Below are 19871 nucleotides of genomic sequence, written 5' to 3'. Positions count from 1 at the left end.
TACTCCAGCATGACCTCATGGTCATGCTGGAGTAGTTTACAATAAATCACGAATATGGTTATTATTATTATTAGCCATATGGTGCAAGGAAGCCTGAGGGTTATGCTGCACTAGCCAAAAAAAAAAAAATCTGGATTACCCTGACTGAGAGTGGGGGGGGTAGAACAAGAGTCAGAAGTAGAGGGGAATCACCAAGAAAGAGAAGAATGATGATATCCAGCTCAGGACCCTGGGTGTGCCAAGCTCATACCAGATGTGAGTCATTGCAGTCATTGATCATATTTAGCAATCACACAGTCTTTAACCACAGTCCATTCAAAGAGTGTGTACTACTACACTCATGATCCTGACCACTGAACCTCATTTAAAGTGGTTTCAGTTTTTTTAGCAAGCTTTACATAATTCATAAATTAGGATTGGTTAGCTGTTTCAATTTTATTTATTTTTTTTCTTTTGGTGCATTAACACTGTTTTTTTCATCTAAACACGAATTAGGTAGTCAACTACCAAACAATTTCTTGACCAAACAATCATTTCTCAGATTGTTGAGAAATTCTATTTGGTAGTCATGAGGTTTCATTCCCTGTAAACCAAATGAAACCTTGTATCTCTGTCTGGAGATATAAGGTTTCATTCATTCCCTGTAAACAAAAGTTGAAGATTGATACTCCCATCTTGTTTTATGGGAATATAGAAGTGTAAGTCACCCTGTGATAGAATGATTGATTATCAAGCTCATGCCACATGTCATTTGAAAGTACCATCATGACTGGCTGTGCAGTAGATCAGGGTGTACTGATTCCACTTAGCCTCATAGGTAGTATGGTGATTACCATGACCATCCCACACTGTGTGGAAAAGTTCTGGGTTCAAATTACATCTACGATGCAAGGAATTTTTCACCCTGAGGCTGAGTTAGTCGGTCTTCAGTGAGGGAGTAGTACATTTTTTACTCCTGGAAAATGAAGTGTTTCATCCAAAAAACAGACAGTTTACGGGTGTAGTATACTGTGAGTGTCTACTTGCTTGGGTAAACTGTAATTGAAAATGTATTCCTTTCACATATTCCAGTCATTTCCAATGATCTTCCATTTAAATTTAATTTAGTTTTAAGCATCTTCAGTTCTATGTTCATCTAGGTTTTGCCATGAGCATCAACAAAGCACAGGAACAATCATTCAGCTTGTTGGTCTCAACCTGCAGATCCCATGTGATTTTTTTACGGCTAACTCTATGTTGACTGCTCGAGGAGTGGGCTGGAAGGGGCCTAGTGGGTTTTGTGTGAGCTCCCTGTTAAATAGGGATTATCTGGTTAAAAGGAAATAATCCCCAAAAGATTTTTTATTAAAAAAATTAGCTGGGGATGACCCTTATCTAAAATTCTTCTCAAGCAAGCCGCTTGTTAAAAAATTGGTGGCACGTCCCTGGGCTGTTCTACAACTTGTTATATGGAAAACCTTTCTGTTTTGTGCCCAAATAGCAAAATATATAACACTGTCTAGCATTAGCAAGGGCACATGATGTAAGAAAGCAAGCTTATATAGCATCAGCCAAAAAAAAAAAAAAACCCTTATTTCACCCATTCAGTCACTCCAAATGTTTGTTAAGTTCTGCCTTGAATCTATTTAAGCTATCAACTTCTACAACGACAGATGGAAGTTTGTTCCAGCAATCAACCACCCGCTGGCTAAAGGCAAACTTCCACACATCTATCCTACAACCGTTTTTCCTCAATTTGAATTTATGCCCTCTCAGACGATTATTCTGAGCAAGAGGAAGAATCCCATCAGCATTGAGCATGCTCAAACCATTCAAGACTTTATACACCTCAATCAGATCACCTCGCAGGTGCCTAGACTCCCGACACTGTAATTTTCAAAACTTAAGCCTTTCTTCGTAAGAGCAACCCTTCGTTCCATTCATTAATCTTGTTGCCCTTCTCTGTACTCATTCCAACAGCTCTACATCCTTCTTAAAATGAGGCCTCCAGACCTGTATACAGTACTCAAGGAGTGGCTGACCATTGCCTTATATAAGGGGATAATCACCTCCTTATCCCTGCTAGAAAAACTCCTATATATCATTGATAAAACACCACGAGCTACTCTCGCAGACCATCTGCACTGCTCAGCAAATTTCACATCTGCCTGCACAATTACCCCCAGGTCTTTTTCATTCTCTACTACTGTCTGTGTAGTACCACAGAGTTGATAGGTTACTCTGGGGTTACTGCTTCCTATATGTAGTACTTTCCATTTGTCAATGTTAGCCTTCATTTGTCACCTCTCAGCCCATCTGCTCAACTTTTCTAGATAATGTTGCAGCAGTGTACTCTCATTAGTATCATTAACAACCCTGCCAACCTTCGTATCATCTGCAAACTTGGACATTACGCCTGATATACAATCATCAGTATCATTTATAAATACAGAAAACAACAATGGACCCAACACTGAAGGAGGGACTCCTGAGGGACTCCACTAATAACATTAGTCCACGAAGAGCACTCTCTGTCTTCTCCCACTCAACCATCCCTTTATCCATAGCAGCAATTTTCCTTCAATGCCACACTGCTCCAATTTGTGCAGCAGTCTTCCATGTGCAACAGTATCAAAGGCTTTTCTAAGATCCAAATATATGATATCAAAGTTATGATATTCTCTGCATCCAGTTTCTTTGTGACTACATCATAGTATCCAGTCAAATTAGTCAGACAAGACTTCCCCTTAACAAATCCATGCTGTGTCCGAGCTATAACTGAAGTCTTGTCTAGATGATCCTGCAATGCTTCTTTAACCAGTGCCTCCATTAATTTTCCTGGAACAGAAGTTAAACTAACAGGTCTGTAATTACCTGTGTCTCCCTTTGATCCTCCTTTGTGGATTGGGGTCAAATTTGCACGTCTCCAGTCCATGGGTACCTCCCCTGTGTCCAGAGAAGCTCTCATAATTATGAGAGCTTCTCTTCTATGAGAGCACCTCCTTTAATATAACTGGATAGATTCCATCTACCCCAGGTGCCTTTCTTATGTTTTCTTCAACAATTTCCCCTCCACTTTACTCTCAGTTATTACAAGATTATCTAGCTTACTGCCAGAGTTGAATACACCTCTGGCATTCCCCTCCCTGAATAACCCCTATCACAGTTGCTACCTGAGCAGGATTATCAACAGTTGAACCATCCATATCAAGTGGACCAATCTGATTCATACCCATCCTTCTAGAGTTTACATAAGTAAAGAACTCTTTGCTGATTTTCTTTGCATTCTTTGCCAAAGATGTCTTGTAATCTGCCTCTGTCTGCCTAACCTCCTTTGTAACTTGGTTACAGACCAGCTTATATCTATCATAGGCTTCTGTGTCACATGTTAATTTATATGTATCCCATGCATTTTTCTTCTCTGTTACATGTATAATTAGTTCATCTGACATCCTTTTAGGCCTAAATTTTGAACAATATTTCTTTGTTGGTATGAAAAGCCTAGTAGCTTCCAAGATTAATTCTTTGAATGCTTCCCATTTTGAATTTGCTGTTGGTAACATCATCAGTTGGTTCCACTGTATAGAATTTAAATACTGTCTCAGACCACCGTAGTCACCTTTACGAAAGCAAAAACCCTTCCCTTTACCCTTGATGGCAGTTACCTCTTTGAGTAAATCCCACTTCATCACACTGTGATCACTGCTGATAATCAGGTCAAGAGTATTACTCCCTCTAGTTGCCTCCTGAACATGCTGCTGTAGACAACAATCATCCAATAAATCCACATAAGCCTTGCTAGTGTGTGAGTAACAAACCCACAAATTCCAGTCAATCTCTGGGAAATTAAAATCCCCCATTATAAAACACTCTGATTAATGGCCCACTCTATTTCTCTGCACAATTGCTCATTATACTCATCAGATTCATTTGGCCTATAACACACACCTACTCGCAATTTTCCTTTCCCAGTGGTTATGTCACACCAAACAGACTGAACATTGCATTGTCCACCAACATAAATTGGATTCACTTCCTTAGATTTTATGTGTTTCTGAACTAACAGCATAACCCCTTCTCCCTTTCTGTCCTGTCTATCTTTCTGTACACATTGTACTCCCTAAATTCCAGTTCTGCACTGCTTATGTCTGTGTGACACCATGTCTCTGCTATCCCAACAATATCTGCCTTTGATGTCTTGACTAGCACTTCAAGCTCATCAAATTTATTAACTATACTCCTAGCATTGGTGTACATGCACCTCACGAACCTCTTTCTACCCTTAGTTACCCTAACACAGCCCACGTAATTACTTGTTCCACTATGACTCCCAGCAGTCCTGGAAATCCCCATTGCAGTCAATCTCTGCTGCTCAATTGCATTTCAATAGAAGTAGTGCAAGAATCACTTTTACCTCTGCCAGTGGCTACTGTTAATCTATTAGTCCATGTATCCCCCCCCCAAGCTAGCAGTTTTCCAACCCACCTAACTCTGCCTTGATAGCGTCAGCAAATATTCTTGCACCCTTTCTATTTAAGTGTATCCCATCCCTGTAGAAGCAGTCTCTCCTGTTAACAAGCACAGACCAGGCTGAGAAAAATTCTACCCCTTGAGCCTTGCACAGTCTCTCCAGGGTCAAATTGATCGACAAGGCTCTCATCATATACTCCCTCCTATCATGTCTGGGCAGAATTGCAGACACTTTCAAATTCAACCATGACTCACTGCTTTTTTTCAGCATTGACTTGTGCTTGTTAAGTAATTCTGCCAGTCTCCTACTCTTAATATCATTAGTGCCAACGTGTACAACAATATCACCTTTTGTGTCCTTAAAAGATGATATATGCTTTACAAGGTCATCAACTTTTGCCCCTGGCAGTCATATCCTGGTCCTGTTCCATCTATCCTTTTTGCACAATATGTTCCCCATTTTTTTATATTAATAAAAATATTGTCAAAAACTGTAATAAAGAAAATGTTATCTAATAATTATATAATTATAATTATCTAGTATCTGTAATAAAATGTGATGTGATAATTATTTTGTTTGCAATTACATTTTTAATTCATTTAAATGTTTGTATCTTTCATTATTTTTGGCATGCTCAGTAGTGCAGGGTTTACCTCTGTGATACAGTTTATATTTATGCAAATGAAATATAATGTAATTTATATAAAAACTTGTGTGTAATTTTGATCATCACAACCCATTCACAGCTGGATACTTTAGTCAATAATTTAATAAAACTGGTGGTACAGAACGTTATATTCTTTCAGCACATTTCAAAAAATAATAATGTGGTACTCATTTTAAAAAAGTTGGGAATCTTTGGACTATGAGTTGAAAGAGTATGGCAGCCTCATTGATTTTTCACTTCAGGTCTAGAAATTTCTTAGATTCCTATGTGTTGTTAGTGTACAGCCAGAGTCAGTCCCAGATAGGGCTATAGGCCCCCCCCCCATGATCATATAATGTGAATTTTTTAAAGGCTACATGATGGTTTAATGATTCTTCAAAACTATTTTATCTACCCCACTAATAGCCCATGTGTAGCTTCTTCATGAAAATTATGAAAATTATTTCTGCTATACTGTATTTCACTAATGATAATATACTATTTTGAACATCTGTAGAGAAAAGGTACATTTCAAACTACACTCTTATTCCTTATAACAGGCTTATGGACCAGATTATTCCTGAAGCAAGCAACATTTTTAATCCCTTGGCAACCACTCAGCCAGAAGTTAAAGGAAAAGTGAAATATATAGATCTCAGTTTAGGAGGTTGGCAGCAAGTAGCACAGTTCAATGTGGGTAAGTAGCAAATCTTCGCATTCTGTGAATTTAAATGGTATCAATGTTTTTTGGATAAATTTGCTACACTATCTTTCCAAAATATTAGAGAAGCAGACATCTAGTATGCAATTACCTTCTTTAAATCTAAATGGAATAGCCCTTCAATTATGGCAATGAGTTTAATTTTATGAAAGTTCTTCATGAAAAGCAAGACTATCAATGCCTGTGCAATGCAAGCACCTGAAAGGAAGTAGTGAAGATAATGCAGTTATCAGTGCAGTCTATGTCATGGATCTATAATTAAGGGCTCTCTGCTGGAAATCTCATAGTGAATTGTGGTTGTTCGAATGGTGGAAATATGTAATCTCAGAGGAATTTTTACTCCCATACTCCATCATTAATGAGCGAGTATGAGGGATCTAATCAAAGTTTGCAGATGATTTGAGATTTGGAAAAGTGACTAATGATAAAAACCATGTCATTTTGCTTCAAAATCACTTGGATTTCATTACAAATATGATCCAAAAAATGGCTGCTAAAGTTTAATGTTACTAAATGTAAAGTTTTGCAGATAGTGAACAGAAATTCCATACCTTGGGAACCAATTGAAGAAGGAAGTTCTGAATGAAAATGATTTAAGGGGTATGGTACAATCAAGCATGAAATTTATCATGCAGTGTAAACAGGTGATCAGGAAGATGCACAGTGTCCTGTGAATGATTTATTGAACCTATGCAAGTAGTGAAATGGATGTTATTATTCGTCTATTTAGGATTATGGTGAGACTGCACTTTAAATATAGTATTCAGGTCTGTAGGCTGCCACTAAAAATATTGATAGAACTTTTAGAAAAGATTCAAAGCAGGGCAACCAGATTGGGGAGGAGCTTAAGAAGGTGTGGACAATGAAGGATGTTGTTGTCCACACCTTCTTAAGTTTTTTAAGATCCCACCTAAAGATGTTTAATCACCTAAACATGCACAATATGAACTTATTCACATAACATTTAAATCCTCTAGTAGTAGTAGTAGTAGTAGTGGCACGTGATGCAAGAAAGCAAGTGTATGAGCTTATGCAGCATCAGCCAAAAAAAAAAAAAAAATCACACCATTCCCTCCAAATGCCTGTCCAGTTCCTCCTTAAATTTATTTAACCTATCAACTTCCACAACGACAGATGGAAGTTTGTTCCAGCAATTAACCACCCACTGGCTAAAGGCAAATTTCCGCACATCTATTCTACATCTGTCCTTTCTTAATTTGAACTTATGTCCCCGTAGGTTCGTAATCTGAACAAGTGGAAGGATCCCATCAGAATTCAGCGTGCTCAACCCATTCAAGGCCTTATAGACCTCAATCAGATCACCGCGCAGGTGCCTAGTCTCCAGCCACTGCAATTTGCATAAATTAAGCCTCTCTTGGTAAGAGGATCCCTTCATTCCCCTCACCAATCTTGTTGCCCTTCTCTGTACACCCTCAAGCAATTCTGCATCCTTCCTAAAATGAGGCCTCCAGACCTGTACGCAGTACTCAAGGCATGGCCTGACCATTGCCTTATACAGAGGGACAATCACCTCCTTTTCTCTGATAGCAAAATTCCTATATATCATTGACAAAACCCCATGATCTGCCCTGGCAGCCTGTCTGCATTGCTCAGAAAACTTCATATCTGACTGCACAATTACTCCCAGGTCTTTATCATTTTCTACCAACTTAAGTGTAGTACCACACAGTTGGTATGTTTCCCTGGGATTACTTCTACCCATATGCAGTACTTTGCATTTGTCAAGGTTGAACTTCAGTTGCCACTTCTTAGCCCATCTGCCCAAATTTTCTAGATCCTGTTGCAGTAGCACACTACCATTACTGTCATTAACAACCCTGCCAACCTTTCTGTCATCTGCAAACTTCGACACTAAGCCTCATAAACCTTAATCAATATTAGTGATAAATATACAAAACAACAGTGGACCCAACACCGAACCCTGTAGGACTCCACTAATAACATCAGTCCACGAAGAGCAGCACCCATTGATTACTACTCTCTGTCTTCTCCCACCCAACCATCCTTTTATCCATTGTAGCAACTTATTCTTAATACCATTCTGCTCCAATTTGTACAATAGTCTTCCATGCGCAACAGTGTCAAAAGCTTTCCTGAAATCCAAATATATGATATCAAAATTATTTTTTGCATCCAGTTCCTTTGTAACCACATCATAATATCTTATCAAATTTGTCAGACAAGACTTTCCCTTAACAAACCCATGCTGTGTCTGAATTATTGTTGCAGTCTTGTCTAGATGATCCTGCAATGTATCTTTAACCAGTGACTCCATTATTTTACCGATAACAGAAGTAAAACTAACTGGTCTGTAATTACTCTTGTCACCCTTCAATCCCCCTTTGTGAATTGGGGATACATTTGCACATCTCCAGTCTGTGGGGACCTCCCCTGAGACCAAGGATGCTTTCATAATTGTGGCTAAGCGTTTGCTTAGTTGCTTTGCCACCTCCTTTAATATAACTGGATAGATCCCATCCACCCCAGGTGCCTTTCTTATGTTTATCTTCAACAATGTCTCCTCCACTTTGCTCTCAGTTATTACAAAATCATTAAGCATCCTGCTACAATTTGATAAACTTCTGCCATTTTCAAACCTTAATAACTTCTCATGTGTGAATGTAGATTCAAAATATTCATTCACTTTGTTTGCTATCTGAGTAGGATCATCAACCGTCAAGCCATCGATATCAAGTGGACCAACAATCAGATTCATCCCCTTCCTTTTAGAGTTTATATAAGTAAAGAAATCTTTGCTGTTTTTCTTAGCATCCTTTGCCAAAGATTTCTCGTAATCTGCCTTCACCTGCCTGACCTCCTTGTGACCTGATTACAGATTAACTTATATCTGCCATAGGCTTCTGAGTCGCTTGATAATTTATATGCATCCCATGCATTTTTCTTCTCTGTTACGAGTCTCATTATTTCATTAGATAACCATTTAGGCCTAAACCTTGAACAATATTTCTTAATAGGTATGAAACTTTTAGTAGCATCCACGATTAATTACTTGAATGCTTCCCCACTTAGAATTTACTGTTGGTAACATCGTCAGTTGATCCCACTGTACAGAATTTAAAAACTGTCTGAGACCACTGTACTCACCTTTACGGAACCAAAAACACTTTCTTTACCCCTGATGGTAATTAAATCTTCAAGTAAATCCCACATCAGTACACTGTGATCACTGCCACCTAGTGGTTCCTTTATCTACAAATTCTTAATACACGAATGATCACTGCTAATAACCAGATCAAGAGTATTACTTTCTCTGGTTGCCTCTCGAACATGCTGCTGCAGAAAACAATCATCCAATAAATCCACAAAAGTCTTACTAGTGTGTGAGTGACCAACCCACAAGTTCCAGTCAATATCTGGGAAGTTAAAATCCCCCATTATAAGACATTCTGATTTACTAGCCCACTGTTTCTCTGTACAATTGTTCATTGTACTCATTCGAGTCATCAGGCCTATGACACTCTCTTACTCTTATTTTTGCTTTTGCAGTGCTTATGTCACACCAAACTGATTCGACAGTGCACTGTTCATCTATATAAACTGAATGCACTTCTTTTGATTTTATGTTTTTCTTAATTAACAGCAAGACACCCTTCCTATCCTGTCTATCCTTCTCTACACATTGTACTCCCCAAATTCCAATTCTGCATTCCTAATATCAGTGTGACACAATGTCTCTGATATCCCAACAATATCCGCCTTTGATTTCTTGACCAACACTTCAAATTCGTCAAATTTATTTACTATACTTCTAGCATTGGTATACATGCACCTATTCCTATTCCTAGTTACCCTGACACATCCCATATATCCACCTGTTTCATGATGACTGCCATCAGTCCCTGAAACCTCCAGCACCCCTCGCTCCAGGTCGCTACTTATTCTAATAGAAGTTGTGCAAGAATCACCTTCACCTCTGCCTGCGGCTACTTTTAACGTTTTAGTCTGTGAATTCCCCCAAGCTAGCAGTTTTCCGTCCCACCTAACACTGCATTGATAGCATCAGCAAATATTCTTGCACCCTTTCTATTTAAGTGTATCTCATCCCTGTAGAAGCTGTCTCTCCTGTTAACAAGCACAGACCATGCTGAAAAAAATTCTATCCCTTGAGCCTTGCACATTCCCTCCAGGGCTGAATTGATCAACAAGGCTCTCATCATGTACTCCCTCCTATCATGTCTGGGCAGAATTGCAGACACTTTCAAATTTAACCCTAACTCACAACTTTTTTTGCAACATTGACCAGTACTTGTTAACTAAATCCGCAGATCTCCTGTTGTACACATTGGTGCCAACATGTACAACAATATCACCTTTTGTGTCCTTAAAAGGCTTTACAACGTCATCAACTTTTGCCCCTGGCAGTCATACCCTGGTCCTGTTCCATCTATCCTTTTTACACAATATATTCCTCGTCTCCCTGACAATAGAGTCACTAACAATAACTAGTTCCTTTGGGACCAGTGCATTCTGCCTTAGAGATTGCCGCTGTGTTGCCTGATGCCCAGGAGTGAGTTCTGGCATTGAGTTGGGCAGCTGAGAGCTTGATGGGCTCTTCATATTAATTTCTTCGAGGGCATCTACCCTACACCTCAAGCTCTCGTAGATGCCCAGTAGAACGCTGAGTTGATGCCTGATTTCTAAACACTCTCTGCACCTGGCACACACACAAAGACATCCTCCTTGGCTAGATCATGTTCTGTTCCAGAGAGTTCAGCAAACATTTCACAAGTTGCACATTTTTTTAGGCTGTGATGCGTTGGAGAATCTTCCCCCTCAGTTCTCCCCCAAGTCACAGCACTCCTGCCACTTTGTGCCCGTTGCTTTGCTGCTCTAGTCTGGAGCATGATATTTTAAATTAATAAGATCAATAAATTTAATTAATTAACTGTCAATACTATGCTGTCTAATATAATCCTAAATGCAGTGATGCGTATTACGCTATATAATTATACATTAGAGCTACCTAGTTACCACAATTAAAAAAATTTGAATTCCCCACAACTCTATACAAAAACAATGGCTGCAAGATTCAAACAAAATAATGGTTTTACGTATATTAAGTAGTAATCTACAAAAACTCTTTATCTAAATTAAAAATAAAAATAACTAGCGTAACTATAACAATAAGGTCTTGTGCCTTAACCACTTGGCTTCCCTGGCTGAGTGATTATGGTTAAGTTTTATTCTAAGTTGCTTAAGTTTTAGTTAAACATCTTAAGGAGGGGAAATGATTGAGGTGTGTAAAGCAAAGAAATGGGGGGGAGAAGATTAGTAAAAGGAATGAGTGACAGTTATTCTCGTTGCTAGGGGAGAAACACAAATATAAAATCTTAGAGATTAACGGAAAGCTGGATCTTATGAAGGTTACCTTCTGGCAGCCTGTTATTAATTATTGTAATAAATTATCTACCAATGTGGCTGAGATGGAGAATTTAGTAAAATTCAAAGTTAAATTGGATGATCACTTTTTTGTCAATAGGAAAAAATGCAGTTCAGAGATTTTTTTTTGTCAGATGTAGAAAAAGTCCACTTCCTTGCATAATTTAGCCATTCTAATGCTAATTTACTATAATTATAAAATAATTATGATAATGGAACTGCAGCATGTAGTAACATATAGTAATTTTTATTCCAGTAGAAAGCAGTACAGCAGACCTGAGTTTAGGCATAGATTTCTTAAGGAAAACACAGGTTAGAAAACAAAAATATTTTTTTTAGCATTGATAATTAATAATTAATTATTGCAATAGCTAGAGTGTCTTTGTTAAAACCATTTTTTAAATTTCTTTCCTATATATAAGTAAAATATAATAAAAACAGAACCAACTTGGAAAATGTGTAATCTGTCGTCACAGACACAAATCATATTTTCCAACATGCACAAATTGGTTACTGTAATAGTTTACTTATATGCACCCACCCTCTTTGACAAGTTCTCTTGGACCTGCTCAACAAACCATAAACCACCTGTTTATTATAATAGCCCCCATGTAGAGGTCAGGAGTAAAATACAATAATATTCTCATTTAACCTGAACAAACAAAAAATGTAGATAAAAAAATTTTCTGTAGAGAGGTAAATAAAGTTGCCCTACATGGAGAAAATAATTGCAAAGAAGGAAAACTCAAAAAGCATATGATTTGGTATGAAGTTTTTCTAGGTTTTTGGTACAAGGTCTTTAGGTTTTTGGTTTTCACAAATGGAGAAAATAGAATAACTGGAAGAAAATTTTCTGAAGTGAAAACTTCTGAATTTTTTAATGAAAGTCCCAAACACGAGAGGTATTAGAACCTATAGTGCATAGGCTGAAGGTTGAGAAGATGAAAGAAGATACTTGTTGACATTAGACTTGAATTTCTGTAGATTGTAATTTTCAGGAAATGCATATGATATAGACTATAAAGTATTTAAGGGCAAAGGCCTCATGCTACGAGGTAGAATGACTAATATGTAGGTTAGTGCAAATGCCCACCCACCGAAGAGAAGCCAACAAGCTTTGAAACGGTGCCATCTTGGGTGGCGGTATCCACTGAGAATAAATAACAATAGTCTTCTCCACTGGTGAAGTGTTACTTATTCGAGGTAGTACAATACCATGGCAACTCATTGTGAAGGCAGTCACAATATGAGATATAACCAAAACGATGCCAATTTAATTAATTAATTTAGTTAATTTAACTACTTTGGTAGATGGATACGTTAAAATGATGCATTTGCACTAACCTATATATTAGAAATGCGTATGTTATTGTTGTTGTTGTTTTAGTAGGGTTTTAGGATGAAAAACCCAAGTTTTTGTTTGTTTGTTATTTGGTTTTTAGGAGCATTAGCAACTAAGGCCATATTGCTCCCGGATATGCGGTGGTCATTCCCTGACCTTTCCACATCCTCCGTATTTGGTGGTGACGGGCTCAAACCCCGGTCTAATCAAGAAGTGTGTGCTATGCACTGCTGCTCCTTCCCACCTGGCTACGGAGGCGTCATCCCAAGTTTCTGGGAGGAAAAAACATGCCACACTTGCCTGAGACCGACTAACTCAATTAGTTGTGAAAAAGATGCATACAAATTCCTCCTATCATTGACGGGACTTGAACTTGGGTCTTTTCCACCCAGTGTTGGGAGGATGGTGATTCTATCAACTGTGCTACCCACAAGGACAAATATGTATGAAGGAAGGTTGTCCAGAAAACAGAAGTTGAACGAATAAATGAGGAAGAAAAAAAGTTTGTTCTGTGAGTTTGAAGTTACAGTAAAAGGATGTTGACTGGTTATGGCATGCGATCAGACTGCATTAGAAGAGAGAGTGGGAATTATACAGCTAATTCAGAATAACAGTGCCAATGGAAGTATCTATAGAAAAGGCATGCAGCAAAACAGAACATCTATGAGACAGAGAGTGAAAAGATTATGTTATAAATGTGTCATTAATTAAGAACTGCCATTTTTCGAATGGAATCTAGAAGTGTGAGAGAGGTTTTGGGGGCATTGCCCCAGATGTTGGAAAATATTCCATAGTAGGACAGTTTTGTGATTTGTACAGAGTGAACAGCTGTTTGGAAGATAAGTAATGTTGAGAGCGAAAGAGAAAACTCAGTTTTTTAGATGCAGAGGAAACAGAATTTGTAATATGCTTATGCCAAGAGAGATTAGAAGTTAGAGTAATCCCCAGTAGAGATATATGATCTTGCCTAGAAATCAAGAGTGGAATAGGAGTAGAAGAATCCTTCTTGCAAGATATAAGATAGGTCTGAGTTTAGAAGGATTGAAATCAACTAAGTTATCTTTGCTCCACAAGAAAATTACCTGAAGATCAGCATTTAAGGAATTGGTAGTGGATATTCGAGAAGTTGAAGCTCTTTGTGTAGGGTAAGATTTCTCAAACTGAAAGGTGGAATGCAATGTGCTATTATCAGAAACACATAGATAGAATTTTGGTCAATAGAAGAAGGTCATTAATATAAAAGAGGAAAAGGGTGGAAGGAAGAACTGAACATCGGGGAACACCAGCATTAGTGGAGAAGTTAGAAGACAGAGAGCCATCTACCATCATCCACAGTGAGCAGTCAGAGAGAAAACTGGATACTCAATTGCAAAAGTCAGTTGACAAACCATAAGATGGAAGCCTGTTTAGAAGACCTTTATGCTAGACATGATCAAAAGCCTTTGAAATGTCAAGAGCAACTGCTTGAGTTTCACTAAGCTTTTCCATTGAATTTATCCATATATAGGTAACATAAGCCAGATTATCACCAGTGGATCGACACTGATGGAATCTGTACTGGTGAACATTAATCAGATGGAAGGTTTCTAGATAGTTTAAGAGTTGGCAGTTAATTGATTTCTCCATTACTTTAGAAGTGAAATGAGGACAATAATTGGATGGGAGAGATTTGTTACTTTTTTTAGGAACTGGCTAGATATGAGAAAGTTTACAAGCAGAAGGGAAAACACCTTTGGAATAAGAAAGTTAAAAAATACGACACAGTACAAGAGTAAGTTCAGAAGCACAAGTTTTGAGAACAAGTGGAGAAATACCATCAGGACCTGGGGCTTTCTTAGCATCAAGATTGTTCAAAATCCTTCTGACATTCTTTTGGCGGAAGACCACTGAAGGCACTGAATGGAGTGTACTGGGAATTGTAGAAGGTGGTTTACCAAGATCATCAATACATGAGTTGGAAGAAAAGTAGGATGTTAGCATGTCAGCTTTATCTTAGGCTGAAGTGGGAATAGAACCATCTGGTTTTGACAGAGGTGGGAAAAAGTTGTGGCCAATAGCTTTGACAAGAGACCAGAATACTTGACTACCATTTGGACAAGAAGAAATTTTACTACCCTGTTCGAATGCTAGTGAGATGATATGTGTTCTTGACTGACGAAAGCTGTCACAAATGAAATGAAAACTTGGAAAGAGTGAAATGAATAAAATGAACATCATCTAATGGAGAATAATTAGAAATACCCGGGAAAACTAGAAAAAAAAATTTACCCACCTATGACTCCATCTCTTCAAAGTAAAAGCTGCAAGGCACTTTAGCAGGTGATGGAGGAATGTAAGTTCGATAATCTCCCTTTCGCTAACCTTGTTTATGGTCTGTTAAACATGTTCCATCAGAATTTGTGAGGCCATCCAGACCTTTTAATCTGCCGAGGTCAAAGCTTGGAATGAATGCCAGAATGACATGCCAGTTGATTATACATATCAATAATGTCATGTATACATGTTAACTATCTTTTTCACATGTTATCATAATGAGTGTTCCATTTTGTGAAAAATTTTCCATTTCAATAACATTGCCTTTGAATAACATCTACTGCACTTAATTTTGGAAAGTTAAGAGGCCAACAGAAAGGTTACTGGTGTGACATTCAAGTACTATTGTGGGTTCAAAGTCTAAGTGCTGATCCATGACCCATGCTGGTTTCTTAAATACTGTTGCTACTATACAAGCAATCTTACAAAATTTATATTAGAATGCTGAGCCAAAATGCAAATTGGGGAGGAATTTCTGGTGCAATACACAGTATTCATCAAGGAACTGTCTGAGTTCTTTTGGTCTGTGGTATACAACTCAGTTTTTTATTTTCATGAATTTTTTGCTAATTCTGAATAATATTGATGTTTAAGTCCTAGGATAATGCACATAAATGATGTACATAAATTATGTTAATTAAATTCCATATTATAATTTCTAAATCAGAAGAAATCATTTTAAATTATTTCTTGTAATAGTTCTCCAGTTCTGTATTAATATGCAGAAGAAATAACTTATGTCACTTAGTATAAATATCATATATTAATACTGACATATTATAATGGTTCTGTTTTACAGAGCATTGTTAATTTTGAAGATTCCTCATTGTTGGTTGGTGGACAAAAAGGAGAACGCATTCCATTTCTTAATACCCGTGACATCATGATTTTGGCAAGGCGCTCCAATCGCACCACATATGAACCTCAGCCAACAAGACCATTTTTATAAAATATTATATCCATTAAGAAATAAACATGCTTTCAGCCCTACAGGAAGACAAAGGCAGCATCGTCCAAAATGTTGTCAAGTGAAGTGTTCCTACAATACAAAAGAAAGTTTATTAGTGTACATTACCAACATACTTTATTTGTACATAGATAATATATATTGCAGTATACCAAGAGATATAACATTTTATAAATTTGTGGTCAAATGTGTGAAGGTATATAATTGTATACCGAATATACTTCTGTATACAGAATTGTATACAGAAGTATATTCGGCTGATGAAAGGTGAAATGGACAGTTTGTATAGTTTTGGTTTATAATCTTCTTTGAGATAACTTTATGGGTTATTTTCTAAGAATTATAGCTTTTCATTTCTTTTTTTTTTCCCTTTATTAATTTTTTCCCACAATTTTAAAGGTCTGCTTAATTTTAGAAATTCAGAGCAATCAATGTTTAAAATGGGGACACTTCTAACTGCAAAGTATGAAAGCTAGTCATTCAGAAAGATACTCAGCACAAACTGTGTGTATACATGTGCACTATGGGATGTGTTGGTTTAGAGTTAAATTTTAAATAAATACCTTGATATGATTCTAGTAAGAGCAAATAGTTTAGATAGATCTGATGTGGTCAAATTGTTTCACTTTGTGTGGCTACAACGTTTGCCTGTGATAATTTTTGTGTAAAATTTATTTCACAAAGTTTAAGTTCATCCCAAGAATAACTTGATTTCTGCAAAATCAGATTTGTGATTTGGGAAAGAAATTAATGTTATATTTCAGTTTATATTGCTGCTTTGAAACAATGAATACAACTGCTTTTCTTTTATGATGCAGTCATTGCCCTGAGATCTAAAAATATATATTGTTAATTATGTCTAGCTTGTGACCCTATCCATTATTTCCAAATTTTGGGAGGAAAGGAATTGATTTATTTGGTGTCCAAAAGTGAATCACTTATATTTCTGGAGCTGTGAACAGACATGTTGAAGGACCTGGGATTCTCGAAATCGCCTTGAGGTCATATAAATCAAATGGGATTCTCCAAACTTTGTGTATGGTGTGGACTTTTTTTGATGATATAGTTGTAGAACCATTATGTTTTTTTTTGCAGGAAAGGTGTTACAGGTTCAATCTACCTAGATATGCTACAGTAGTACGTGTACCCCCCCACACCAGGGAGATGCCCCCATGCCCTACCTGCTAGGATACGGCATGGGGGCATTTCCCTGGTGTGGAGAGGATGGCAATCCAAGGATCGCTATCCTTCTCGCACTGGGTGGAAAAGACCCGAGTTGTGCCGTTGATGATGTGAATAATTTTTATGGGCCTTTTTCACAACATGGCTGAGGTAGAGTTCATATCAGGCATGGTGTTTATCAGGTAACATGGTTTTTCTCCCAGAAACTCAGGTTATTCATCCAGCAAACAGAAAATCGACCACAGAACACACAATTTACAGACAATATACACAGAGCAATATGGCCTTAGTTGCTGACACTCCTAAAACTCTAGGCACCTCCATAGCCAGGTGGGCAGGAGCAGCAGTGCGTAGCACACGCTTCTTGATTAGACCGGGGTTTGAGCCTGTGACCACCAAATACAGAGGATGCAGAAAGGTCAGGGAATGACCACCGGATATCCCCGGAGCAATATGGCCTTAGTTTCTAATGCTCCTAAAAACCAAAAAATAACAAATAACCTAAAACTGTATTAAAACAACAACCCCTATTTGAATGATGCATGGATTTTTTTTGTACACTAAATTCTGTGCCATAAACCATCAATGGTTTTCAACCTTATATTATTATTATTATTATTATTATTAATAGCTACATGGTGGCAAGGAAGCCTGAGGCTTATGCTGCACCAGCCAAAAAAAAAATTCCCCGAGTTACCCTGAGAGAGAGAGAGAGAGAGAGTGAGAGTCAAAAGTAGAAGGAAATCACCAAGAAAGAGAAGAATGGGAAGACTGCTACACAAATTGGAGCAGTGTGACATTGGAGGCAAATTGCTGCTATGGATAAAGGGGTGGTTGAGGGGGAGAAGACAGAGAGTGGTAATCAATGGACACTGCTCATCGTGGATTGATGTTATTAGTGGAGTCCCTCAGGGCTCAGTGTTGGGTCCATTATTGTTTTCTGTATTTATAAATGATATTGATGATGGTATATCGGGCTTAATGTCCAAGTTTGCAGACGATACAAAGGTTGGCAGGGTTGTCAAGGACACTACTGACACTATGCTGCTGCAACAGGATCTGGAAAGGTTGAGCAGATGGGCTGAGAGGTGGCAAATGAAGTTTAACATTGACAAATGTAAAGTACTACACATGGGAAACAGCAACCCCAGAGCAACGTATCAACTCTGTGGTACTACACTGACAGTGGTAGAGAATGAAAGGGACTTGGGGGTGGTTGTGCAGGCAGATATGAAGTTCTCTGAGCAGTGCAGACGGGCTGCAAGAGTAGCTCATGGAGTATTGTCAATGATATACAGGAATTTTTCCAGCAGGGATAAGGAGGTGATTATTCCATTGTATAAGGCGATGGTCAGGCCACACCTAGAGTACTGTATACAGGTCTGGAGGCCTCATTTCAAGAAGGATGTAGAGCTGCTGGAACGAGTACAGAGAAGGGCAACAAGATTAGTGAATGGAACAAAGGGGTGCTCTTATGAAGAAAGGCTTAAGTTTTGCAAATTACAGTGTCTGGAGACTAGGCACCAGCGAGGTGATCTGATAGAGGTGTATAAAGCCTTGAATGGTTTAAGCATGCTCAATGCTGATGGGATTCTTCCTCTAGCTCAGAAAAATCACCTGAGAGGGCATAAATTCAAATTGAGGAAAGACAGATGTAGGATAGACGTGCGGAAATTTGCCTTTAGCCAGCGGGTGGTTGGTTGGTGGAACAGACTTCCATCCCTTGTGGTGGAGGTTGATAGCCTAAATAAGTTTAAGGCTCAGCTGGACAGGTATTTTGAACAAACAGAGGGGTGAAGTGGAAGTGGTTTTTTTTTTTTTTTTTTTTTTTTTTGGCTGATGCTGCATAAGCTTGCTTTCTTGCATCAAATGCCTCTACTAATGCTAATGCTAATGCTAATATCCAGCTCAGGATCCTAAGTGTGCCAAGCCCATACTCACCAGATGTGAGCCCCTAGGGTTATATATGAGTGAATTGTTTGACATAAGCCTATAGAAAGAAATCGAATGGAAAAATGCTGGAGACCAACTGATTAGACCTCTTTAATCCATGAGTCAGGTGACTATATGTCCAAAATGTGTGGCACTTCAAGATTCCAATGGGGAGGTACCCCACCTTGCTGAAAAAGAAAAACTGCAGCCATAATCAATCCACTGCAGGATGAAAGCCTCCTCAACAATTCATGTTGAGGGAAATGGACCATAAGCTGCAACACTGGTGCAGTGCGGGTTGGCAGATCAGGGCTGGATTTACATATAAGCTAAACAAGCTACAGCTTAGGGCCTCACATTACAAGGGCTTTGCTCTATCTTAAAAAATCTTTTTTTTAATATTGTCACAGGTGAATTGTAAAAGAGAAGGGTCTCATACATGTTATAGCTTGTCACTCATTTTGAGCGGTCTTGACTTGAATCCTATTGGAAACAGGATGAATCTTTAATGGGCTCTTCATTGCTATTGTCACCTGATCTCATGTAGAGGGAATTAGGCTTTTCCACATGAGTTATGTTTTTTTTTTTTTGTTGTTGTTGTTTTTATTCTATGTTTTTCAGTGTGCTCAACATGCATATTGGCTGTGCACATACACTTATTCATACAAAAGAAAAATCATATTATTATTCTCTAATTTTGAATACAGGAATTTGGAGGTTTATGCTCTGTGACAACCAGAGCCAGTGCTGAGGTCCATTGTGTTCAAGAATTAATGTTGGGGCAAAGAACAGCAAGGAGTTTTCTTTTCCTGGAAAGAAAACCTCTTTTCTGAGATTTGCATCCCTGACACATTGCACCTGCTACAACCCTTTCAGGATTGGCCCTGGTAACAGCTG

General features: G+C 38.1%; 1 protein-coding gene across 1 annotated transcript in view; it reads left to right on the top strand.

Annotated features, from left to right (window-relative positions):
* Nucleotides 1-16011, top strand: part of LOC150079904 (nuclear receptor-interacting protein 3-like) — a 41422-nt gene extending 25411 nt beyond the window's left edge. The window contains exons 5-7 of the mRNA XM_090383562.1: nt 5657-5793; nt 11495-11550; nt 15693-16011. Of these exons, the coding sequence (XP_090239688.1) occupies nt 5657-5793; nt 11495-11550; nt 15693-15842 (343 nt within the window). The 3' untranslated portion in view covers nt 15843-16011. The remainder of the gene's footprint in view (nt 1-5656; nt 5794-11494; nt 11551-15692) is intronic.
* Nucleotides 16012-19871: the final 3860 nt, after the last annotated feature.

Source organism: Mastigoproctus giganteus, chromosome 10 (assembly GCF_048544385.1).
Source record: "Mastigoproctus giganteus isolate SK-2022 chromosome 10, ASM4854438v1, whole genome shotgun sequence".
NCBI classification, from domain to species: domain Eukaryota; kingdom Metazoa; phylum Arthropoda; class Arachnida; order Uropygi; family Thelyphonidae; genus Mastigoproctus; species Mastigoproctus giganteus.
Note: the sequence above shows the minus strand (reverse complement) of the source record. Positions and strands in the feature narration are given on the sequence as shown.